This window comes from Pteropus alecto, unplaced genomic scaffold (genome assembly GCF_000325575.1).
Source record: "Pteropus alecto unplaced genomic scaffold, ASM32557v1 scaffold30, whole genome shotgun sequence".
In the NCBI taxonomy this organism is placed as follows: domain Eukaryota; kingdom Metazoa; phylum Chordata; class Mammalia; order Chiroptera; family Pteropodidae; genus Pteropus; species Pteropus alecto.
The window spans coordinates 1,275,913-1,292,963 of record NW_006429782.1 but is presented as its reverse complement, the minus strand read 5'-3'; the positions used below and the strand labels follow the sequence as shown (position 1 = coordinate 1,292,963).

The 17,051-nt window shown below is 63.7% G+C and overlaps 1 protein-coding gene and 1 long non-coding RNA gene across 6 annotated transcripts in view; both read right to left on the bottom strand.

Moving 5' to 3' along the window:
- Nucleotides 1–2,448: 2,448 nt before the first annotated feature.
- The window catches only part of LOC107195294, a 17,016-nt gene continuing 2,413 nt past the window's right edge, over nt 2,449–17,051 (bottom strand). The window contains exons 2-3 of the long non-coding RNA XR_003044627.1: nt 14,977–14,979; nt 2,449–3,517 (exon numbers count right to left, since the gene is read on the bottom strand). This is a non-coding gene — a long non-coding RNA (uncharacterized LOC107195294). The remainder of the gene's footprint in view (nt 3,518–14,976; nt 14,980–17,051) is intronic.
- Nucleotides 3,625–17,051, bottom strand: part of SPPL2B (signal peptide peptidase like 2B) — a 14,541-nt gene continuing 1,114 nt past the window's right edge. Inside the window, exons 2-15 of one of the 5 annotated variants that reach the window (XM_015585578.2) lie at nt 13,276–13,395; nt 12,487–12,669; nt 11,882–11,971; nt 11,164–11,303; nt 10,544–10,686; nt 10,355–10,451; nt 9,429–9,545; nt 7,912–7,993; nt 7,464–7,538; nt 7,287–7,349; nt 7,115–7,214; nt 6,615–6,692; nt 5,065–5,225; nt 3,625–4,206 (exon numbers count right to left, since the gene is read on the bottom strand). In XM_015585578.2, coding sequence (XP_015441064.1) covers nt 3,952–4,206; nt 5,065–5,225; nt 6,615–6,692; nt 7,115–7,214; nt 7,287–7,349; nt 7,464–7,538; nt 7,912–7,993; nt 9,429–9,545; nt 10,355–10,451; nt 10,544–10,686; nt 11,164–11,303; nt 11,882–11,971; nt 12,487–12,669; nt 13,276–13,377 — 1,686 coding nt within the window. In that variant the 5' untranslated portion in view covers nt 13,378–13,395 and the 3' untranslated portion in view covers nt 3,625–3,951. Of the gene's footprint in view, nt 4,207–5,031; nt 5,226–6,614; nt 6,693–7,114; nt 7,215–7,286; nt 7,350–7,463; nt 7,539–7,911; nt 7,994–9,428; nt 9,546–10,354; nt 10,452–10,543; nt 10,687–11,163; nt 11,304–11,881; nt 11,972–12,486; nt 12,670–13,275; nt 16,983–17,051 lie in introns of those variants that run through there. The other 4 variants (XM_025043036.1, XM_025043042.1, XM_025043047.1 and 1 more) reach the window with 4 other exon arrangements.

Sequence of the window (17,051 nt, the reverse complement as noted above, 5' to 3'; positions counted from 1 at the left end):
GGGCGTCACCCGCACCCCTCGCCCCCCTGCCCGCCCCGAGTGCGCCCCTTCCCCTGCACTCTCAGTACAGCGGGGTGGGGGGTCTGTCCCTGGCCCCTGGGGCCGACATCAGGTGGAGGGCAGGGCCTGGGCAGGTGACCCGGATGAGAGCGGGGGAGGGGTGCGGGGACGCAGGGAGCGGATGTCAGGGAGGAAGAAAACTTACGAGGCGGGGTGTCCTGAGTAACTACGATATCTATTTTTTTTTTTTTTTTGAAATTAACTTTTGACTTTAGAACAGTTTTAGGTTTTCAGAGAAGCTGTGACGTGCCCTTGTGCCCGCACCCAGGTCGCCATTACTGCCAGGTAGTGTCACAGTTAAGGAACTCACATGGACACATTATTAACTAACGCACATGCATATTCCCTCTGTCCTCTGTCCCAGGCCCCCGTGCCAGTCAGCATGTCCTTGGAGCTCTCCTGGTTGTGGCAGTCTCTTGGACGTTCCTGGTCTGGACGCCGGCCCCTGTGAGCAGCTTGGCAGACACCTCTCCCCTGGGGTTCATCTGCTGTGTCTCACGTCTGCTGGGGCCATGGCTGGTCTCTCGGGGAACTGGCACCGCCACGCGGCAGCCCAGCCTCCCCTTCCGCTGCGTCCACCCTCTGAGAGACCGGGCCTCTGTTAGAACCACCATCTTTGTCCCCTGGCAGGTCCCAGCTGCCCACACATGGTCCCGTTTACTGAGCACGTGCGGGGACTCAAGCGGGTCCTTTCTGGTGTTCACGATAACACTGCAGAAGTAGCTGTCACCCCTTCGGGCAGAAGAGGCAGCTGCAGCCCCAGAGGGCAGCGACATGCCCAAGGTCCCACTGCCACCACCTACTTTGAGCCAGGACAGCTGCGCAGAGGTGGGGGGTGGAGCCTGTGACCCCTGGGGCCACCCTTCTCTCTACACTAGGGACGATGCCACTGGACTCTTTCTGGAGCTACAAGCCCCTGACCGTCTGGTGATGTGCAGCTGCCTTCCCCACGTGGCTGAGTCTCCCGCCCCGCCCCTGTCCTTGAATGCTGGCACCAGCCACGCTCACCTCCCCACCGTGGCCTGGAGCTATCCTTCCTGCATCCTTTGGGCTCAGCCAACAATCACCTCCTCCAGGCAGCCTTCCCTGATACCTGCCCCCCCAATGAGAGCCGGGGGCCTCTCCGGTCCTCACCAGGCTGAGGCCCCCGGGCCAGAGCGGGGTCTGAAACTCACATACACATCCCTGGGCCCGGGCGGGAGCCTGGCACACAACAGGCACTTAATGAAAACTGCTAGAACGGATGAGTGGACGAGTGAATGAATGAATGAAAACGCGCGGGCTCTGGCCTGCTTCGTGAAAGGAGCCATCATCCTCACAGCATTGCTTCAGTCTGCAGCTTACGTGCAAGACGCTGAGCTGTGCGCCCCGAGGGAGCAGAAATGCACTCGAGGCACAGCTGTCCCCTCGAGGTGCCCACCGTGAGTCCTTGCATAGGACTGAGGGACAGCCCAGCCGACACCACCACTCGGCCACCCAGGCACTGAGCTCAGGGTCGCCTGGGCTGTGCCACCACCGTGACGAGGCACTCCTTTTAGAAGATCTTGTCAGTGAATCACTGATAGTTAAAATTTATAAGCACCGGCGATTTTAAATATTCTGGAATGACCTTGCAGTGACTAAGCCACCCTCCCCTGCCCGTTTAGGGCAGATTTTGCCCTGAACCTCGCCCATCCCCCAGGCGTTGGGGTCCTTTTGCCCGAGAAGAGGGGACGGTGACCACACATCTCTGCTCGGGCCTCGGGTGGCCCCTGCAGGCCGACTGGCCTTGGAGACTTGCCTCCTATGTGTCTAGAGGAGGGGCCGGCGACGAGGTGGTGCAAGCGGTCTCCGGGGTGTGTGCTCCTGCACAGGCACCGGCGTCGGCATGGGGGCACCCGCCCAGGCACCAAATCCGGCCCCCGCCTGCCCTTGCACAGCTTAAAAACAAGACAAAGTTTGTTTTTAAATATTTGGAAAACATCAGAGTATTTCATGATGTGAAAACTACACGGAACAACTCACGTTTAGATGTCACCAACAGCTCTGGCTGCAGTCAACTCACGTGCTCGCACTTGTGATGCTTCCAGCCTGCGTGACCCACAAAGCCCCACTGACCGCCGGGCCGTTACGGCAGGTCTGCGGCCCCTGCCCAGGTGATGATTCCCATGCAGACTTCGATGACCACGGACGAGCCAACGGCATCCAAAACACGGGAACAGGCTGAGTTACTGCTAAGCTTCCTTCAACTCCAAAGTGCCACTGATTAGGACACCACGCACATGTGGCACCAGCGGCACCGCCCGCGGACCCGCCCCCAACCGCCAGGCGGGTGTCGGAGCAGGACGAGCCCTGCCGGGCGCCGGCTCCCTCCGCTCACCCCACGGCGGGAAGGCAGAGGCCGAGCCCTCCATAGAAAAAGCTGTGTTTAATTATAAGATTCGAACAGAAGCGAGGCGGACACTGCGAAACAAAAACTTTAGGAACTAACATCCATCCGCCTTCTGATTCCACGACATTTGTCAGATTTCCAAACAGAAAAGATTCCACTCGGAGACTGACGTGCACAACGGCCTGGGGCGCAGGGCCGAGGGGTGGGCGGCGTCCAGCCAGGCCACCGAGGCTGCATCGGGTCCAGGACACTCTCCCTCCGGAGAGTAACACGCAAACAGGCGGAAGACGCCATTTGTGTTGGGAGAAGCGTGGCCAACACGGCAGCACGTGGTCTGCGTGGCGCTGGTGTTTTCAGGGCGTGCCTGGCCGGGCCCAGCCCTGCATCCCGTCCACAGCGTGGCTAGAGGGTCTGCACCCTCACAACAGGCCAGTGGAAACGCCTGCAGACGGGAGCCGGGGGGCTGCGTGGACGAGCGGGGGAGGGGCGGGTCCCCCCCCAGATGCCCCTGGCTTCGCAGGTCAGCGGTGACAGGGAAGGAGGGTGCCCGGGCGTGGGGCCGCTGGGCCAGCTCTGTCGTGCCATCTGTCCTGAGATTCAGACAGCCCTGTCAATGAGGTAGAACTCAAAAGCCAGTTCCAGAATATTCTCCCATGTTCCAGAAGCTCCTCGCCCATGCTGCAGCTGGAGGCAGGCAAGCTGTGTAGCTGGCGAGGGGTGAGGACGTGCAGATGCCCGTGACATGGAAAGGGCCCAGTCCCTCTGTGCTGTGAACAGGGGAGCAATGCAGAGACCAGAGCCAGCCCGCGAAGGCTCCGGGGGCCGCCCGGCCCCGCACCCACCCCACCCCCAGGAGGGGCAGCTGGAGAGGAGACACCACCGGGGTTTCAGAAAGTCGTGGCCGTTTATTAAGACACGCAGGGACCGGGTGGGCACAGGCTCCAGACGCGCCCGGGGCTGATGGAGGAACCAGGCAGTGCGTAGCCAGGCGCACCATCAACTCACCCCCGGCACGGCTGGTGGCCCTCCTCGCGGCCCCCCACCACGCAGAGGCCGGTCTGGACCCCACGGCAGCCGGGCCAAGGGCTGAATAACAAAAGACAGACCCTCTTTTCACTTTTATTGCCGTTACCACTTAGGAAATTCCAAAGGTTTTAGAAGCTCTGTGCCAGAACTGGGAAAGAAAACCGGGACAGATGTGTCCCCCTCCTGCCCAGGACAAGGGAAACCTGAAGGAAGCAGCAGTGAGGTGTAAGCACCAAACGTGGCAAATCTGCGGCCATCGGCGGATGCAGGTGACGTTTCCTGCCCCTTCTGAGGTTCCAAGAGGCTCCAACTAGGCAGACTGTGGGCAAGGACCTCGGTGTCCAGGGGCATGGCAGGCACGGGAGTGGGCAGTGGGGCCAGGGTCCAGGTGCAGTCGGGTTCAAGGGGGCAGAGAGGATGTGAGCATCGGCCAGACCAGAGCACCAAGTTGAAGGGCCAGCGGGTCCGGTCTCGGGGACACGGCCACACTGCTGCTAGGCCGAGGCACCTGGCAGGCCTGCGGGGTCGGGGGTGTAGCGGGCAGGGCTCGTGGGGTCCTGGGGTGACACGTCAGCCACATCCTCAGGTTCAGCCAGCTCTGACGGCTGCGGCTGCTGGGACTGCGTGGCCTCAGGGTCTCTCAGAGGCTGGGGGCCCTCAGCCGAAGCCAGCGCCCAGGAAGGCTGAGGTGGGTCCTTCTGCAAGAGGAGAGAGGCCAGCAGTGAGGCGCGGGCAAGGCCGGTGGGGCCCTGAGGGATGGGAGGGCAGAGATGTCACCGTCCCAAGGGTCAGGCCCCAGGCCCAGGACAAGCAGATCCAGTCCCAGCGGCCAGCATGTGGGCCACAGGAAGGGACCCGAGGCAGCAACCTGACTCCGAAAGCGCTGGTTGTCCTGCTCCTAAACCTCCTAGGACAGCCCACCGGCTCTGTGGCAAAGGCCTTCCTGCCCGAGGGCCTGGGAGAGGGTTTGGCTGGGGGTTGCTGAGGGCCACTGGCCCGAGTGTAGGTGACTGATTGGTTAGACTGGATGCCAAGGTAGACAGGACGAGTACTCTGACTTCTCCAAGGCGGGACAGTAACACTCATGTCATGGCATCGCTGTGCGGCATGTCCCAGCCCCAGACGCCCCCCCTGGGGGACAGAGTGCCAAGCTGAAGCTGTGTAGGTGAGGACCAGGGTGGCCTGCATTCTCCCTGCTTTTACAAGTTCATGGCTGGACCTGGAGGTGCCAGGTCCCCTACAGAGCCCACCGCCTGAGCTGTCACAGCTCTCGCCCTGGCAGAGGGGTTCCAGGGGTCCCCCAGCCTGGCCTGGCGCTGTGTTCTCAATGTGGGGGCAGCCGGCAGCCAACACCCAATGAAATGTTGCAGGACAGGTACGTCCTCAAGTCACAGCTGGCACAGCAGCCACAAGCTGTTTTCTCCACTGGGACGGCTCGGGTCCCCACAGCCATGCGGATGTGACCCCCCAGAATAAAGCCTTCCAGAAACGGGGAGGCACAGGCCACGGGGCAGGGGCTGTGGGCTTGGCCGCTTCGCCCAACTTCAACCCGGGTAGGGCTCGTGGGTTATTACTTCTCGCAGGCGTCATAGCAAACCGGTATTCACCGCAAAGCCGCTGCCCGTCCAGAACATGCCCAGCTCCCGGCGCCACAGGGCCAGGCCGCCGCTAGTGATGAGCGTGCAGGGCACCAGGTAGAGGAGGGCCGGCTGGCCACGCTGCATGAGGGCCAGGGCCATGAACGTCACCAGCAGGCCGATGCCGTAGGCTGCAGGGACAGAGCGGGGCGGGTGTCACCTGGCTGGTCCCTGAGGCCACCCCTGCCCTGCTGCCTCTCACATGGAGTGGGAGCACTACAGACGTGGTAGAAGGCAACAGCTAGGGCACTTTGGAAGTGAACAAAACCTTCTGGCATCTTCCGGAACACATGCTCCCACTGAGCTCCGGGATACAGGTAAAAGGGGAGTCAGATGAGAAAACAGGAGTGAGTGACCGTGCAGCAGAGAGGCCGGGGACAGGACGGGACAGGAGAACACAGGGCCTTCTGATCAGCAGCCAAGAGCTGCGGGAAGGGTCTGAAACCACAGAAGCAGCAGAAGAAAAGCCCACGAATGTACCCCGATATCTTGTTTTTATAAACCTTTAGTTAGAAAAATTATTTTGAGTTAGTGTGCCGTGAGCATAGAATAAGTTAATCAAATCTTTGGTAACGGAATGGCGACCCTAGAAAGGAATGTTGTGTTCCCACGAGACACCTGGCAAAACATCGAAGGTGACAGGATGTGCCGCCTGCAGTCTGCTCACAGTGAGCGAGCCGGGAACCGCGCGCATACGGACGTACGCACGCACGGACGGGCAGGGAGCACAGCGGCGCCTGAGAGCAGGGACGCAGCTGTCCCTGGACTCACCTGCCAACAGTATCCCTGCAATTGTTTCAAAGTAAAAAGTTACAGGAAAACGAGCCTTTAACCGCAAGCTTCCTCGAGGGGTCAGAGTGGGGTCCCCGGCCTGCGCTCGGCTGTCCTGTTTGCTCCTCGCCACACGCTCCCGGTGGCATGCTCACCAGGGAGGGCTCCTGGCGACACTCGTGTGATTCGGACAGGCGGTGGAAGGGCTGCATGCAGCCATTGGAGAGGGTCCAGAGGGACCCACCCACAGGACCTACAGGAGCACCTGACACTGGCTCACGGGTGACTTCTGCAGCTGGGTCTCTGCGAGACGATCTTGAGGCCATAAGCCCAAGGGAAGGCTCAGGTGCAGAGCGCCACAGCCACGGGGACCAGGTGGGAGGGGGCAGGCGGTAATGACTGGAAAATACGCCAGAAGGCCAGCCTGTGCCCTGTGCCACGGGTGCTGGGGCTGCCCCGCCTGTGCACTCTGCCCCATCTCCGGGGGCAGCGGCCGGGGAATGCGTCCCAACAGCCTGGCTCCCTCGCGGAGGGGCTGTGTGCGCCGGCTCCTCCTCTTAAAAGCCGAGGAGCTGGGGACAAGGCTGAACTGGCTGGGGACTTTTAAAAAACAATCAGGGCTCGACACAAATGTCACCTCTGTGTCAATGACTTTGGTAACAAAAGAAACCAGTAGAAAACAAGAAAGAGAAAGACAGAAGGGAAGAAGAAAGGGTAAAGCACCCCGCCCTCCCCGAGGCGGCGCTTACCGATGGTGCAGGCCACGAAGTAAACCCGCGATGACTGCACCTGGACATCGAACCTGTGGCAGTATGCCACCAGCAGCCCTGGGGGGAGAGGACGTGAGCCAGGGACCGGCTGCAGCCCTGGCTGGGGGACCGGCGACCGTGGGGAGAGGCTACGCTGTGCACCACCCCGCCCAGCGGCTGTCACTGCCACTTGACAAACGGCCGTGCCGCCAGGTCAGGATGGAGCTGTGACCAGGCCAGTGCAGAGCCACAGCACGGAGTGAGGTCCTGCCCAGGTGGACTCTGGGGACACTGTGTGCAGCCGTGGCTGACACAGGCAGAGTTGCCCCTGGGGCGACCTCAATCACAAACCAGCCCCCCCGCCACCTGCCGTGCCAGGGCGGTCCTGTCCTCACCCACTTGGCTCCACTTCCACCCACTGGCCCCTGCCCAACACTGCAAGGACACCTAGGCGCCCTCAGGGCCATCGGCGCACCCAATGGCATGCCCAGCCCCCATACCTGGGACCAGGATGTCCCCGAAGCCCAGGAGAGAGAAGGGCCGGTCGCACAGGGCCAGTGGGGACGCATTCAGCCTGGGCACCTTCAGGACCATGGGCAGCTGCGGGGAGAGAAGGCGGCAGCTGCACATCCGCCCCGCCCCCAGCCCCTCCGCCTCCCGGCTGCGACGTACCTTCTCGCGCGTGGCCGAGTCCGTGGGCCCTGTTGCCACCTCTACCATGATGCTGTTCCCGCTCTAACACAGGGGGCAGCGTCAGAGCGGGGCACAGGGAGAGGGCGTGGGGAGCGCGGGGTGCAGGGAGGGTGCGGGGGGGGGTGCGGGGTGCAGGAGGGTGTGGGGCGGGGCCACCTTGGTCAGGAAGGGCGTGACGAACACGAAGAAGACGTCGTAGATGAACAGCACGAGCAGCAGCAGCGTGCAGGCCTGCGGAGAGACTCCTGAGGGGCGGCTGGCACCCCACCCGCGCACCCCGCCGCCCCCCAGGAGGCTCGGACCGCCCCGCCGGGAGAAGCCTTTCTGAAGACCCTGCCCTCGGCAACAGGAGACACGGAGACTGTTCCAGAAGCAACATCCGGTAGAGGGTCTGAGCACAAGCCACGCTCCAGTTCCCCCAGCACAGGAGGTGGCTGAGGGGAACGGCTGGGGGGCACTTTCACATCTCCTGTGTATTCCTAAGTGACTTCCGTGGGGTCAGCTGGACAGGGACCTTGGGCCCAGCCTCAGAGGGAAAGGCCAGGGCAGGGCCAGGTGGCACCAGGCCTGGGGACGCCCAGGCCCCGCCCCCCAGGGCCCTCACCTTGAAAGTGGGGAGGCGGATGGTCTTGAGCATGTAGAGACAGAAGGCGATGCCCAGCGCATCCTGGAGGATCCAGGCCCACCTGGAGGGCAGCGCGGCATCAGTCCCTGGGACGGGGGCTGCTCTGAGGGCCGCCACCCACCGGGTACCGTCCCTCTCGGCCACCTTGGCCACCAAGCGCTCTGGAACACCCTGCCCCCGGCCTGACCCCGCTGTGTCACGAAGACTCCTCTGCCACCAGAGGCAGCGGTGTGGGTTCTGACGGACCCGCCACATTAGAACGGGTGGGCAGTGACGGCCGGCAGGGCGGGGGTGACTGACCCCTGCACTGCACGCACCCCTGGAGACAGGCGGACCATGACGGGCCTCCGTCCCCCACAACCGTGGCTCCTACACCCAGATCACAGGACGGAGGGCTGTGCATCTGCTGGGTTCACATCCTTTCCCAGTGACATCTCTAAATCACTCAGACACTCGCGCCCGGCCGGGCTCCAGGTTCCCCATCGGGGCAGGAGAACGACGGGGGAAGCGGAGGCGACACCGCTGTGAATGTCTGACATCTGCACCTTAAACCTGTGTGGTGAAGGCCCACGTCGGAGCTCTGAGAAGTACCTGGCCTGACGGCAGGGGCCGGGGGGACAGGGGTGCTGGCTCTGTGCAGTACCACCTGCTCCTGCCCAGGCTCTGGGCTCCCCTTCCTGCCTGCCCTGCGCCCCAGCCAGGGCTGTCTGTCCCCGTGACCTATGAGGTGCATCACCGGACAGAGGATGAGAACCTCACCGGCTGGGGAGGAGCCGCAGGCGCCCAGAGGTGGGCCCGCGTGGCCTGTTCGTTTATGCGACGGAGCGTCTCCCAGCTTGGATTGAACTGTGAGAGCTCATGTATTCATTATGTGCAAAGAACTCAAAATATTTTCCCGTTTTCCTTCTGCCAGTTAAATCTGTTGTGGCTCCAAAAGGAGGCGCCGCCAAGAGCATTTAGCCGCCTCGGGAGTCTGAGAGACAGCGCCAGACGGTGTCAGCAGCAGCAGAAGGGGGCCTGGCCCAGGCCAGGCTCCAGGCCACGCCATGGGCCCACTGTCCTACGGGGAGGCTGATGGGAGGCGGCCACCTCCCTGCACCACCGCGGGAACAGGACGAGGGGCGCCGGGACCAGGGAGCGGCCCCCTGCCCCATCTGGGCAGTCCTGGAGGACACAGGATCCTGGGGGACCCGGCCCGGGGCATCCGGGCCAGGGGGGCGTGTGGCATCTCCTAACCAGATTCTAGTCACAGCTCACGTGGCACCCGGCAAGCTGAGTGAAACCGAATGCGGCGTCAGCTGAGCTGGGCACACACCTGGATGCCACGAGGCCATCACTGCCCGGGGACTGAAAGGAGGGCTTTCAACAGCCAGGTGCGAACCCGCTCGGTGCCCCCGAACGGCCTGGGGAGTGTGAGTGCGGGGAGGTCACCAGCCAGCACTCAGAGCGCCTGAGGACAACCCCCGGAGGGAGGGGCCGCCCAGGGCAGCACTCACTGGTCCTCATTCCGGAAGACGCCCCACACCACGCTGACGGCCACACAGAAGAGCGCCAGGAGCAGCATGCGGACCTGAGGGCGCTTATGGAAGTAGGGCAGGCTGTTGTCCCAGATCCTGGGGGGCAGAGCAGCCATCAGGGCCCGCACGCCCCTCACCCCCCAACACCCTCTGACCCTCACAGCCATGTCCCTGCCCAGCACCCAGGGGTCACCACAACTCCTGACCAAATGCCGCTCGGCCCCCTCGTCCTGACTCCAACGGGGCACCCTGCAGGCCCCCCGCCGCCGTGGGCTGCGCTGAGGGGATGCCCCGCCCTACCCCTCCTCCCCTTCAACCACCCCCAGTCCTCTCGCCTTTGTCTCCAGAAGAGACAGTCCCAACGGCAGAGCGGAGCTGGGTGGAGCAGGCACAGAAAGTGCACAAACCTTAGCCACTCACCAGCCAGCCTGCCCACAGGCACCCACGGGCCGACCCGCTCCAGGCCCTGCCCTCTCCCCCTCAGACAGCGACCCTAGAAGGTCCCATCCCGTGAGCCAGGCTCCTGGTATAAAGCCTGGAGCAGCTGCCAGCTGCCCGGGCGGAACCAGATGGGGTCCCCAGCAGCAAAGCCCTGGGCCTGCAGCAGCGGTGCGCCCAGCCACGAGGCCCAGTGCCCACACGCGCCCACGTCACCGCTCGGCCCCCGCGTCCCCCTGGGCCTGCCCTGGAATGGGACGTGGGGAGAGGGAACCCGTGCGCCCTGACCAGCACGGAGCAAAGCCCTGCTGCATGCCCACACTGTGCCGGCCTGGCCATGCCACGTGCTGAGGGCTCCTTGCACCTCGGGGGCTGGGACCCAGGGGGACAGGGCAATCGGCCGAGGTCAGGCCGTGAGGCAAGACCTCACGGGCAGAGCTGGGTCGCGGGCGCCCACAGGGGCTCACCTGCATTTGCCAAACGGCAGCCTCTGGACCAGCGGGGACAGGCAGCTGTAGAGGCCCGTGGATGAGGCCAGGCAGAAAATGCCAATGATCACGTAGACTGCGAAGGAGGCGGGGGTGAGGGCCCTGCGCCCAGCGCAGGGAGGGACAGACCCGCCCGAGGCCCCTGCCCAGGCCAGGGGCGGGACGCACCCAGGTGGTCGTAGAAGAAGTACAGGAGCACCAGCATGGAGCAGCACATGACCACGAAGACGCAGATCATGACGGGCGTCACGTCCACCGCCTCGTCTTCCTGCTTCTCAAGCCCATCGTCCCGCTTGTGCTTCATGTACCTCCTTAGGAAACACAGACAGGTCATGAAGCCTAGTCGACTGTCACAGCTCTGGGGACGGAGGGCCACGGAGACAGGTAAGAACAGCAGGGGCGGCTCATGGGGACATGACATACTGTTTGCTCTGTAGGCCTGTCCACCCTCCCCCCGCCGACAATAGGAGAGCTAGACCTGGCCCGTGGACCTCACGTCCTCGGCCAGGAGCTCAGGGCCCTTTCAGGGAGGGCCCACAGGTGCGGCCCCAGCCACCCGGGGGCCACGCGGTGACAGAAAGCTACAGGATGCCATGGGCCCCGTGTCCCACACGCGGCACGCCTGGCCCGGCTGCAGTGCCAGAGCAGTCCCCTCGGTGCCCTTGGCCGGGCCTCCTGGGGGTTCACAGAAGCCGCGCTACAGAAGGCGCTCCGGGCCTGGGGACGCTCCTCTTCCAGGCGGTCCTGTCGCTTCTGCAGGCACAGGCACAGCTGCGTGGGGCACTCACCTCTTCACGTCCCGGCTCCCGGCCCAGTAGCCCCCAAGGGCAACAGTGCCAACGGCCATGATGAAGATGATGACCATGTTGTAGTCCAGCAGGGGCTCGCTGGGCGCGTACAGCGCCACCCTCACCGCCCGGCCAAAACTCTGCCGCAGGGAATGGGGCGGAGCTCAAGGTCGGGTCGCTGTCCCCGGCCTCTCGCCCCGGCCTTCACCCGCCACTGCTGCCCACGAGCTGTCCGCTGTGATGCAGTGGGCTCTGCGCGAGGGTGGGTGAGCGCCCGGTATGTGGGGACACAGACCCTGCGTGTGTTGCCTGGGGCTCACGGGAGAGGTGTGAAGCCTGTGATCAGGAGCCTTTACTGTGAACTTCTGGAAGTTTCCACAAAGACTGGATGCTCCTTTTTGACTTGTGTAATGACGCTTGCCTGCTCCAGACCCAACTCCTCAAATCAAAGATGAACGCGGGCCTCGGGGTAGAGCGGGCGGCAAGGAGGGCAGTGTGACAGTCAGTCTTGGTGTGTGGGCAGTGCCAGGCGGCCGAGTCTGCAGTCTGGGGACTAATGGGCGACATGCGGCCCTTCCGGGGCTGTGGTCTCCAGCCCTGACTTTGGGCAGCACCAGGGGCCCTCCCTCACGGGGGAGGCGGGGTAAGAGCCCCCCAGGGCCAGCCCACCCTGCGCTCAGGCGGGGCCCAGTGCAGACCACAGGGGAAAAGGCCCCACCTTGAAGACGTCCAGCATGTCCTTGTAACTGAGCAGGGCCACGGGGATGCCGATCTCCTCGTACTGCGTCTTGTTGCCTCCTGGAGGGACCTGCGGGCCCAGAGGAGGCTGCTGGCTGACCAAGGCCCACCCGACGCAGCGGGAAGCTGACCCCTCCTGACGGCGCAGCCCGCAGATCCAGCCCTCCCTGGGGGAACAAGACAGCCCCGAGAACCGGCTGGGACCCTGGGTGCCAGGCGGCAGGGAGGGGGACCCGCGGGGGGGAGGCTGCAGGCCAGACTCCACCTGCTGGGGGAAGAAAAGCTGGCCCTTCCCTCCAACCTGGGGCTCAGGCCGATCAGGGGCCAATCCACCCTGGGGGGCTTAGGGGAGGGGTCAGCACATGGGTCCCCAATCCCCAGGGTTGCTCTGGGATAAGCCCCCTCCAAGGCCAGGATCAGCTGATCAAACTGGCCTCCCCTGGCCGTGGCCACCCCGATCCCGGCCAGTGCTGTGCCCACGGGCTCCTCCCCGCCTCTGACCCTTGCCCTGGTGGGTCTTGCTGCCCTGCAGGCCACTGTCACCCGGGTCCCTGGCTGCCCAGACGGGCGCCCAGGCGGCCGTACCAGAGTCTCCTTGCTGACGATGAGCAGCCCACGCGCCCCGCCGCCCTGGGCCAGCCTCACTTTCTCGTAGAAGGTGCAGTTCCCCCGCGCCACCAGCGGGATCTGGTTGCTGAAGCCTTTGGCGGGGAGGTCGGACGGCGAGCAGAGCATGGAGCTCGTCCAGTCCCGCAGCTGCAGGAGAGACTGAGGGAGGCAGCGCTCACATGGGCGGCTCTAAAGTCCAGGCAGGACCACGTCCTCATGGGAGGGAGCGAGGGGACCTCAGTGTCCAGATCACCAGTGCACGCCATCCCTGCCGCTTTCAGCTCCACGCCCACGCAAAGGAGGAGGAGTGGAGGGCAGGCAGGAGGCGCAGGGCGCCGGTGCTCAGCAAACCCCTCAGGAACCCTCCCTGCATCTCCAGACCTGCTTGTGTCCATAGGGGACAGACACGAGGGACAGGAGTGGCAGTGAGGACCCCTGAGAGCCCCAGCCTCCGGGTGGGGGCCAGGCCGGACTAGGGAGCGACTCCCAGGAGGAGGGGTGGGCCTTCGCTCCTGCAGTGTCCCCACCAAGGCCTGGCCCTTGATGACAATACATCCTTTGCTCGTGACAAGGAGATGGAGACGCACTGTGGCCCCCTGGGACACCCAAGCGTCAACAGCCCTAGTGGACTCTCAATCCCACCCCAGTGCCCCAGCTGAGGTCCCTCCTCTGCCCCCAACCGGCTCTCTGCAGACACTGGGAGGTGTGGCAGGATAGCAACAAGACAGACAAGGACCCCGGCCGGCAGGGCTGGCCCGCACTCACCGCCTTGCTGAGGTCGTGTGGCAGGTGCGCCCACTGCGGGTTGTAGAGGATGCAGTAGTCCTTGCCTCTGGGGCCCCCCGTTTCAGAGACCACGCGCACCATGCCATACTCACAGGCCACCTGGAGCAATGGTGCAGGGGTCAGAGTGCTCGGGGTGGAGGCCGGGCCACCCGGAAGGAGCAGGGTCCAAGCCAAACAGGGACACCCAGTGAGGGTCAGGCTGGACGCCTCCCTCCAACGAGACAGATGGGGCACAGCTGTAGGCATCTCACGTGGGGTAAACCAGGAAGACGGCGGGCACAGGACAAGTCTCCCCAGGGAGACCCTGGTGGGACGGCAGCCAGTGCGTCCCGCCACGGCATGCCCACAGGCCCTGGGCCCTCCTGACGCCTGGGCTTCTTGGAGCTGGTGGGGCCCGTCCTGTAGCTCTCGCTCCCCTTGGGCTGCAAATGCCTCAGAGCCAGAGAACGCACCCCATGGTTTCCCTAGAGAGTCTGCCACAGGGACACGCAGGTGGCAGATGCTCCTGACAATAGACACGTGATAGGAACAGACACCAGTGGCACCTCAGGACCCACATTTGCACCGTAGATGCAGCTTTGCCGAGGTGGGGGTGGGCAAGGGGTCCTGACGTACCGAGGGCCCAGACACCGGGCCTGGGGCAGACTGGCTCTCAGAAGGCGGGACCTTGGGGAGCTCGTCAACCTGGCCTTGGGCACTTGGCAGTGGTGGCGGCGTGGAGAGAAGCCCAGGGTGGCCGGACCTTGCAGCCTGGAGGCTGACAACAGGTGCCGGGTGCAAGTCCCACGCTCCACAGTCCCTGCCTGCCATTGTTCCAGCAAGCCCGCCAGCCCTGGTACTTCCGTCTGTCACCCTGAGTGAGGCACCGACTGCCAAAGCAGTGCCCAGGAGGCACTGAGCTCCAAGGAAGCTGGCTGTGCGGGGCCACGGTCACCGGTGCTCACTGGGGGAAGGGCGGGCGTGCGCTGCCAGGCCCGCCAGGAGGCTCAGAGCATTTCACTAGGGTGGCATCCTGCCCCCACATCCCAGAGACCCTCCACACACCTCACATGTCACCTTGTCCCTTGACCAGGGACAGAATTAGGAGGTCCCTCTTCTAGGCTCCCCCCACCAGACTGCCCCCAAGTACCATGTGTGGTATATGCCTTTTCCATTGGGATATCTCATGCTCAGAGCCCCTGGCACGTCCTCACCCTAGGCCACCACGGGGTATGTACAGCCCTCAACCCTCAGGCCTCATCTGGCCGCCTCCTGTGTCTGCAAATAAAGTTTTATTGGAACACTGCCACCTGTGCCTGTACGCAGGGCCTCTGGCCGCGCTTAGCCACCACCGCGGAGTGGGGCAGCTGCTTGCAGAGCCGAAAATATTCAGTTGGGCTCTTTCAGAAAGCGTCTGCTGACCCCGGCTCCACAAGAGCCAGCTGTCGGTGAAAACTGTCCTCTGTGTACTGCTGGACGGCAGAGCTGCTGCTCAGCGCTCACGAGCACGCGCCTCGGCCCCCTCCCCACAACCGCACAGCCAAAGCTGCGCGCTCCCAGCGCCCGTAGCACGGTTTCCTCGCCCTCTGGGTTAAAGGGACCAGAGGTTCGTCAAAAGGACCCAGAGCTGCCAGTGCCCACATCCCAGCACGGCCCCATCTGGAGAACCAGAGACAGCCGGGACTATGGCGGACAGGCCACCTTCTGACACATCACAGTCACAGAGCAGGTCCAGGAGCTCCTGGGACCACTGCGTTTCAGGGTGGCCACAAAAGCAGGCACATCAGGGGTTTGAGAGGCTAGTGAGCCCAGGCTGGGACAGGCTTCTCGAGATGACTGCCGAGGTCTGGGAGAAACAAGGACCCAGACGCTTGGAAAGAGCCGTTCGTGAGACAGGAACAGGTGGCTGAGGGGGAACCCGTGGAGGAGGGGCGGGTGGCCCTAAGGTTAGTTAAGATCCGCTGAGTAACGGCCTCGGTTCCTGCCCGCCTTTACACGTCTCAGGTGGGTCTACCGGGGGAGCCGAAAATATTCAGTTGGGCTCAGACCACAGAATGGCAGCCAGACCACAGAATGGCAGCCAGCAGCCCCTGCTCAGCAGAGCGCTCGTCTGTCCCATGCACCATGAAGAAGCACAGCCACAGCGGGGCACCCAGACCACAGCTTGTCCAGGGAGGGCCTCGTCGCTCTCTCCCATCAGTCTCTGGGCCTCCCATGCTCAGGGCAAAGTTCAAAGTCCTCAGTCTGTCCGGATAAGGCCAAAGGCCTTCCACCACCTGTCTCTGACCGCTGGCCCGGGAGGCCACGTGCCCAGCCTGTCCCTCACCCTCCGCCTGGAGCCACTTCCCAGCCTGTCTTCAGGAGCACTCAAAGGGCTTCCTTTGGGGTGGCATATTTCACGGGGAGCAAGCATCAGATGACCCTACACGCTAGCCACAGTGGACCGCTGACGGTCCCCAGATAAGTCACCGGCTCTCGTACCTTGGCCCAGCTCCTGTCGCTCCCAATACCCGCAGCGCCCGCCCTCTACCTTCCAAGCCGGCCAAGCCCTGCTCCTACTTCGGAACGCGGCTTGTGCACCACTGCCCCTGAAGCCTTCCCAGGACAACGGAGTCCTTCCCTCCACGCCGGCCCGCGACCCTTCACCCCGCTCTATGCCCTCATTCTGAGTGTCTGGAAAGCTCAAAGTCCTGGCCCTCGAATGTCTGACAGGTGAGGAGGCCGATGAATCAGAGTCCCGGAAGTACAGGGCTGGCTGACAGCTGGGAGAGCGAATTCCCGAGGGCTCTGAGCGTGGGCAGCTAAGCTGATGCCCGGGAATGCTGAGGAAGCACAAAACACAGAGCGGCCAGCCTTCGATATACTACAGCTGGAAAGGGAGGCGTGCTTCCTGGGCAGGGCAGCCGCCGGGGCCGCCCGAATGCCCCGGCCACCACCGGAAGGTTCTATCTGGACACAAGAACCGACAGAGATCGCTACTGCTGTGTTCAGAATGGACTAGGATGTGGGGAACCAAACTGGCCCCAGGGAGAATGCCAGCTGCCCCCTGGGAGCTGCAGCAGAGGTAGCGGTGGGCTGGAGTGGACAGGTCAAGGTTAATGGCCACATGTGTAGGGCAGTTGGGGCACCATTCCCTGAGCTGCTGGACCCAGGGAGAGGATGTGGAAATAAAAGATGCGCCTGTGACAGTGTACATCAGCCACGTCGTGGTCTGCCCCTACGAGCACCAAAGACCCTTAAAATTCAGTGACAAAGTAGCACGCAGCTCGTTCCCACCGAGCGCACTGTCCGTACAGTCCACGCTGTACTTAATCGTCCTTTTGCAGAACAGCAACTGACGCCCAAAACGAGGGACTCCTTTGCCCAAGGTCATGGAGTAAAAGTGAGACAGCAACTCGACCCCCCTCCAGAGCTGGGCTCCTGACGGCTCCCCGACACAGCCAGACACTGGGTGCCGTGCTAAACGGCTTACCACAACCACGGGGGAGGTGCGTAGCATCGCGCCTCAGGGGAAACTGAGGCTCGGAGAAGGGGGCGCCAACTGGCCAAGGCCACGGTGCCAGACGGGCATTCCCGGCGGCGGCTAGAGACCCCGAGATGGTCCAGCGGGACCCGGCGGAGGAAGAGGGGCCCCCAAACTTTAGAGCCGCGCGGAAATGAGTGACACTGCGGCTTGGAAGGATCTTCGAGGAGGGGAAAGGAGCCGGGACGGGGACAGGCCCGCAAGGTCACGGCGGGGCTCCGGGCCCGCGGGCTGCCCGCGCAGGGGGCGCGGG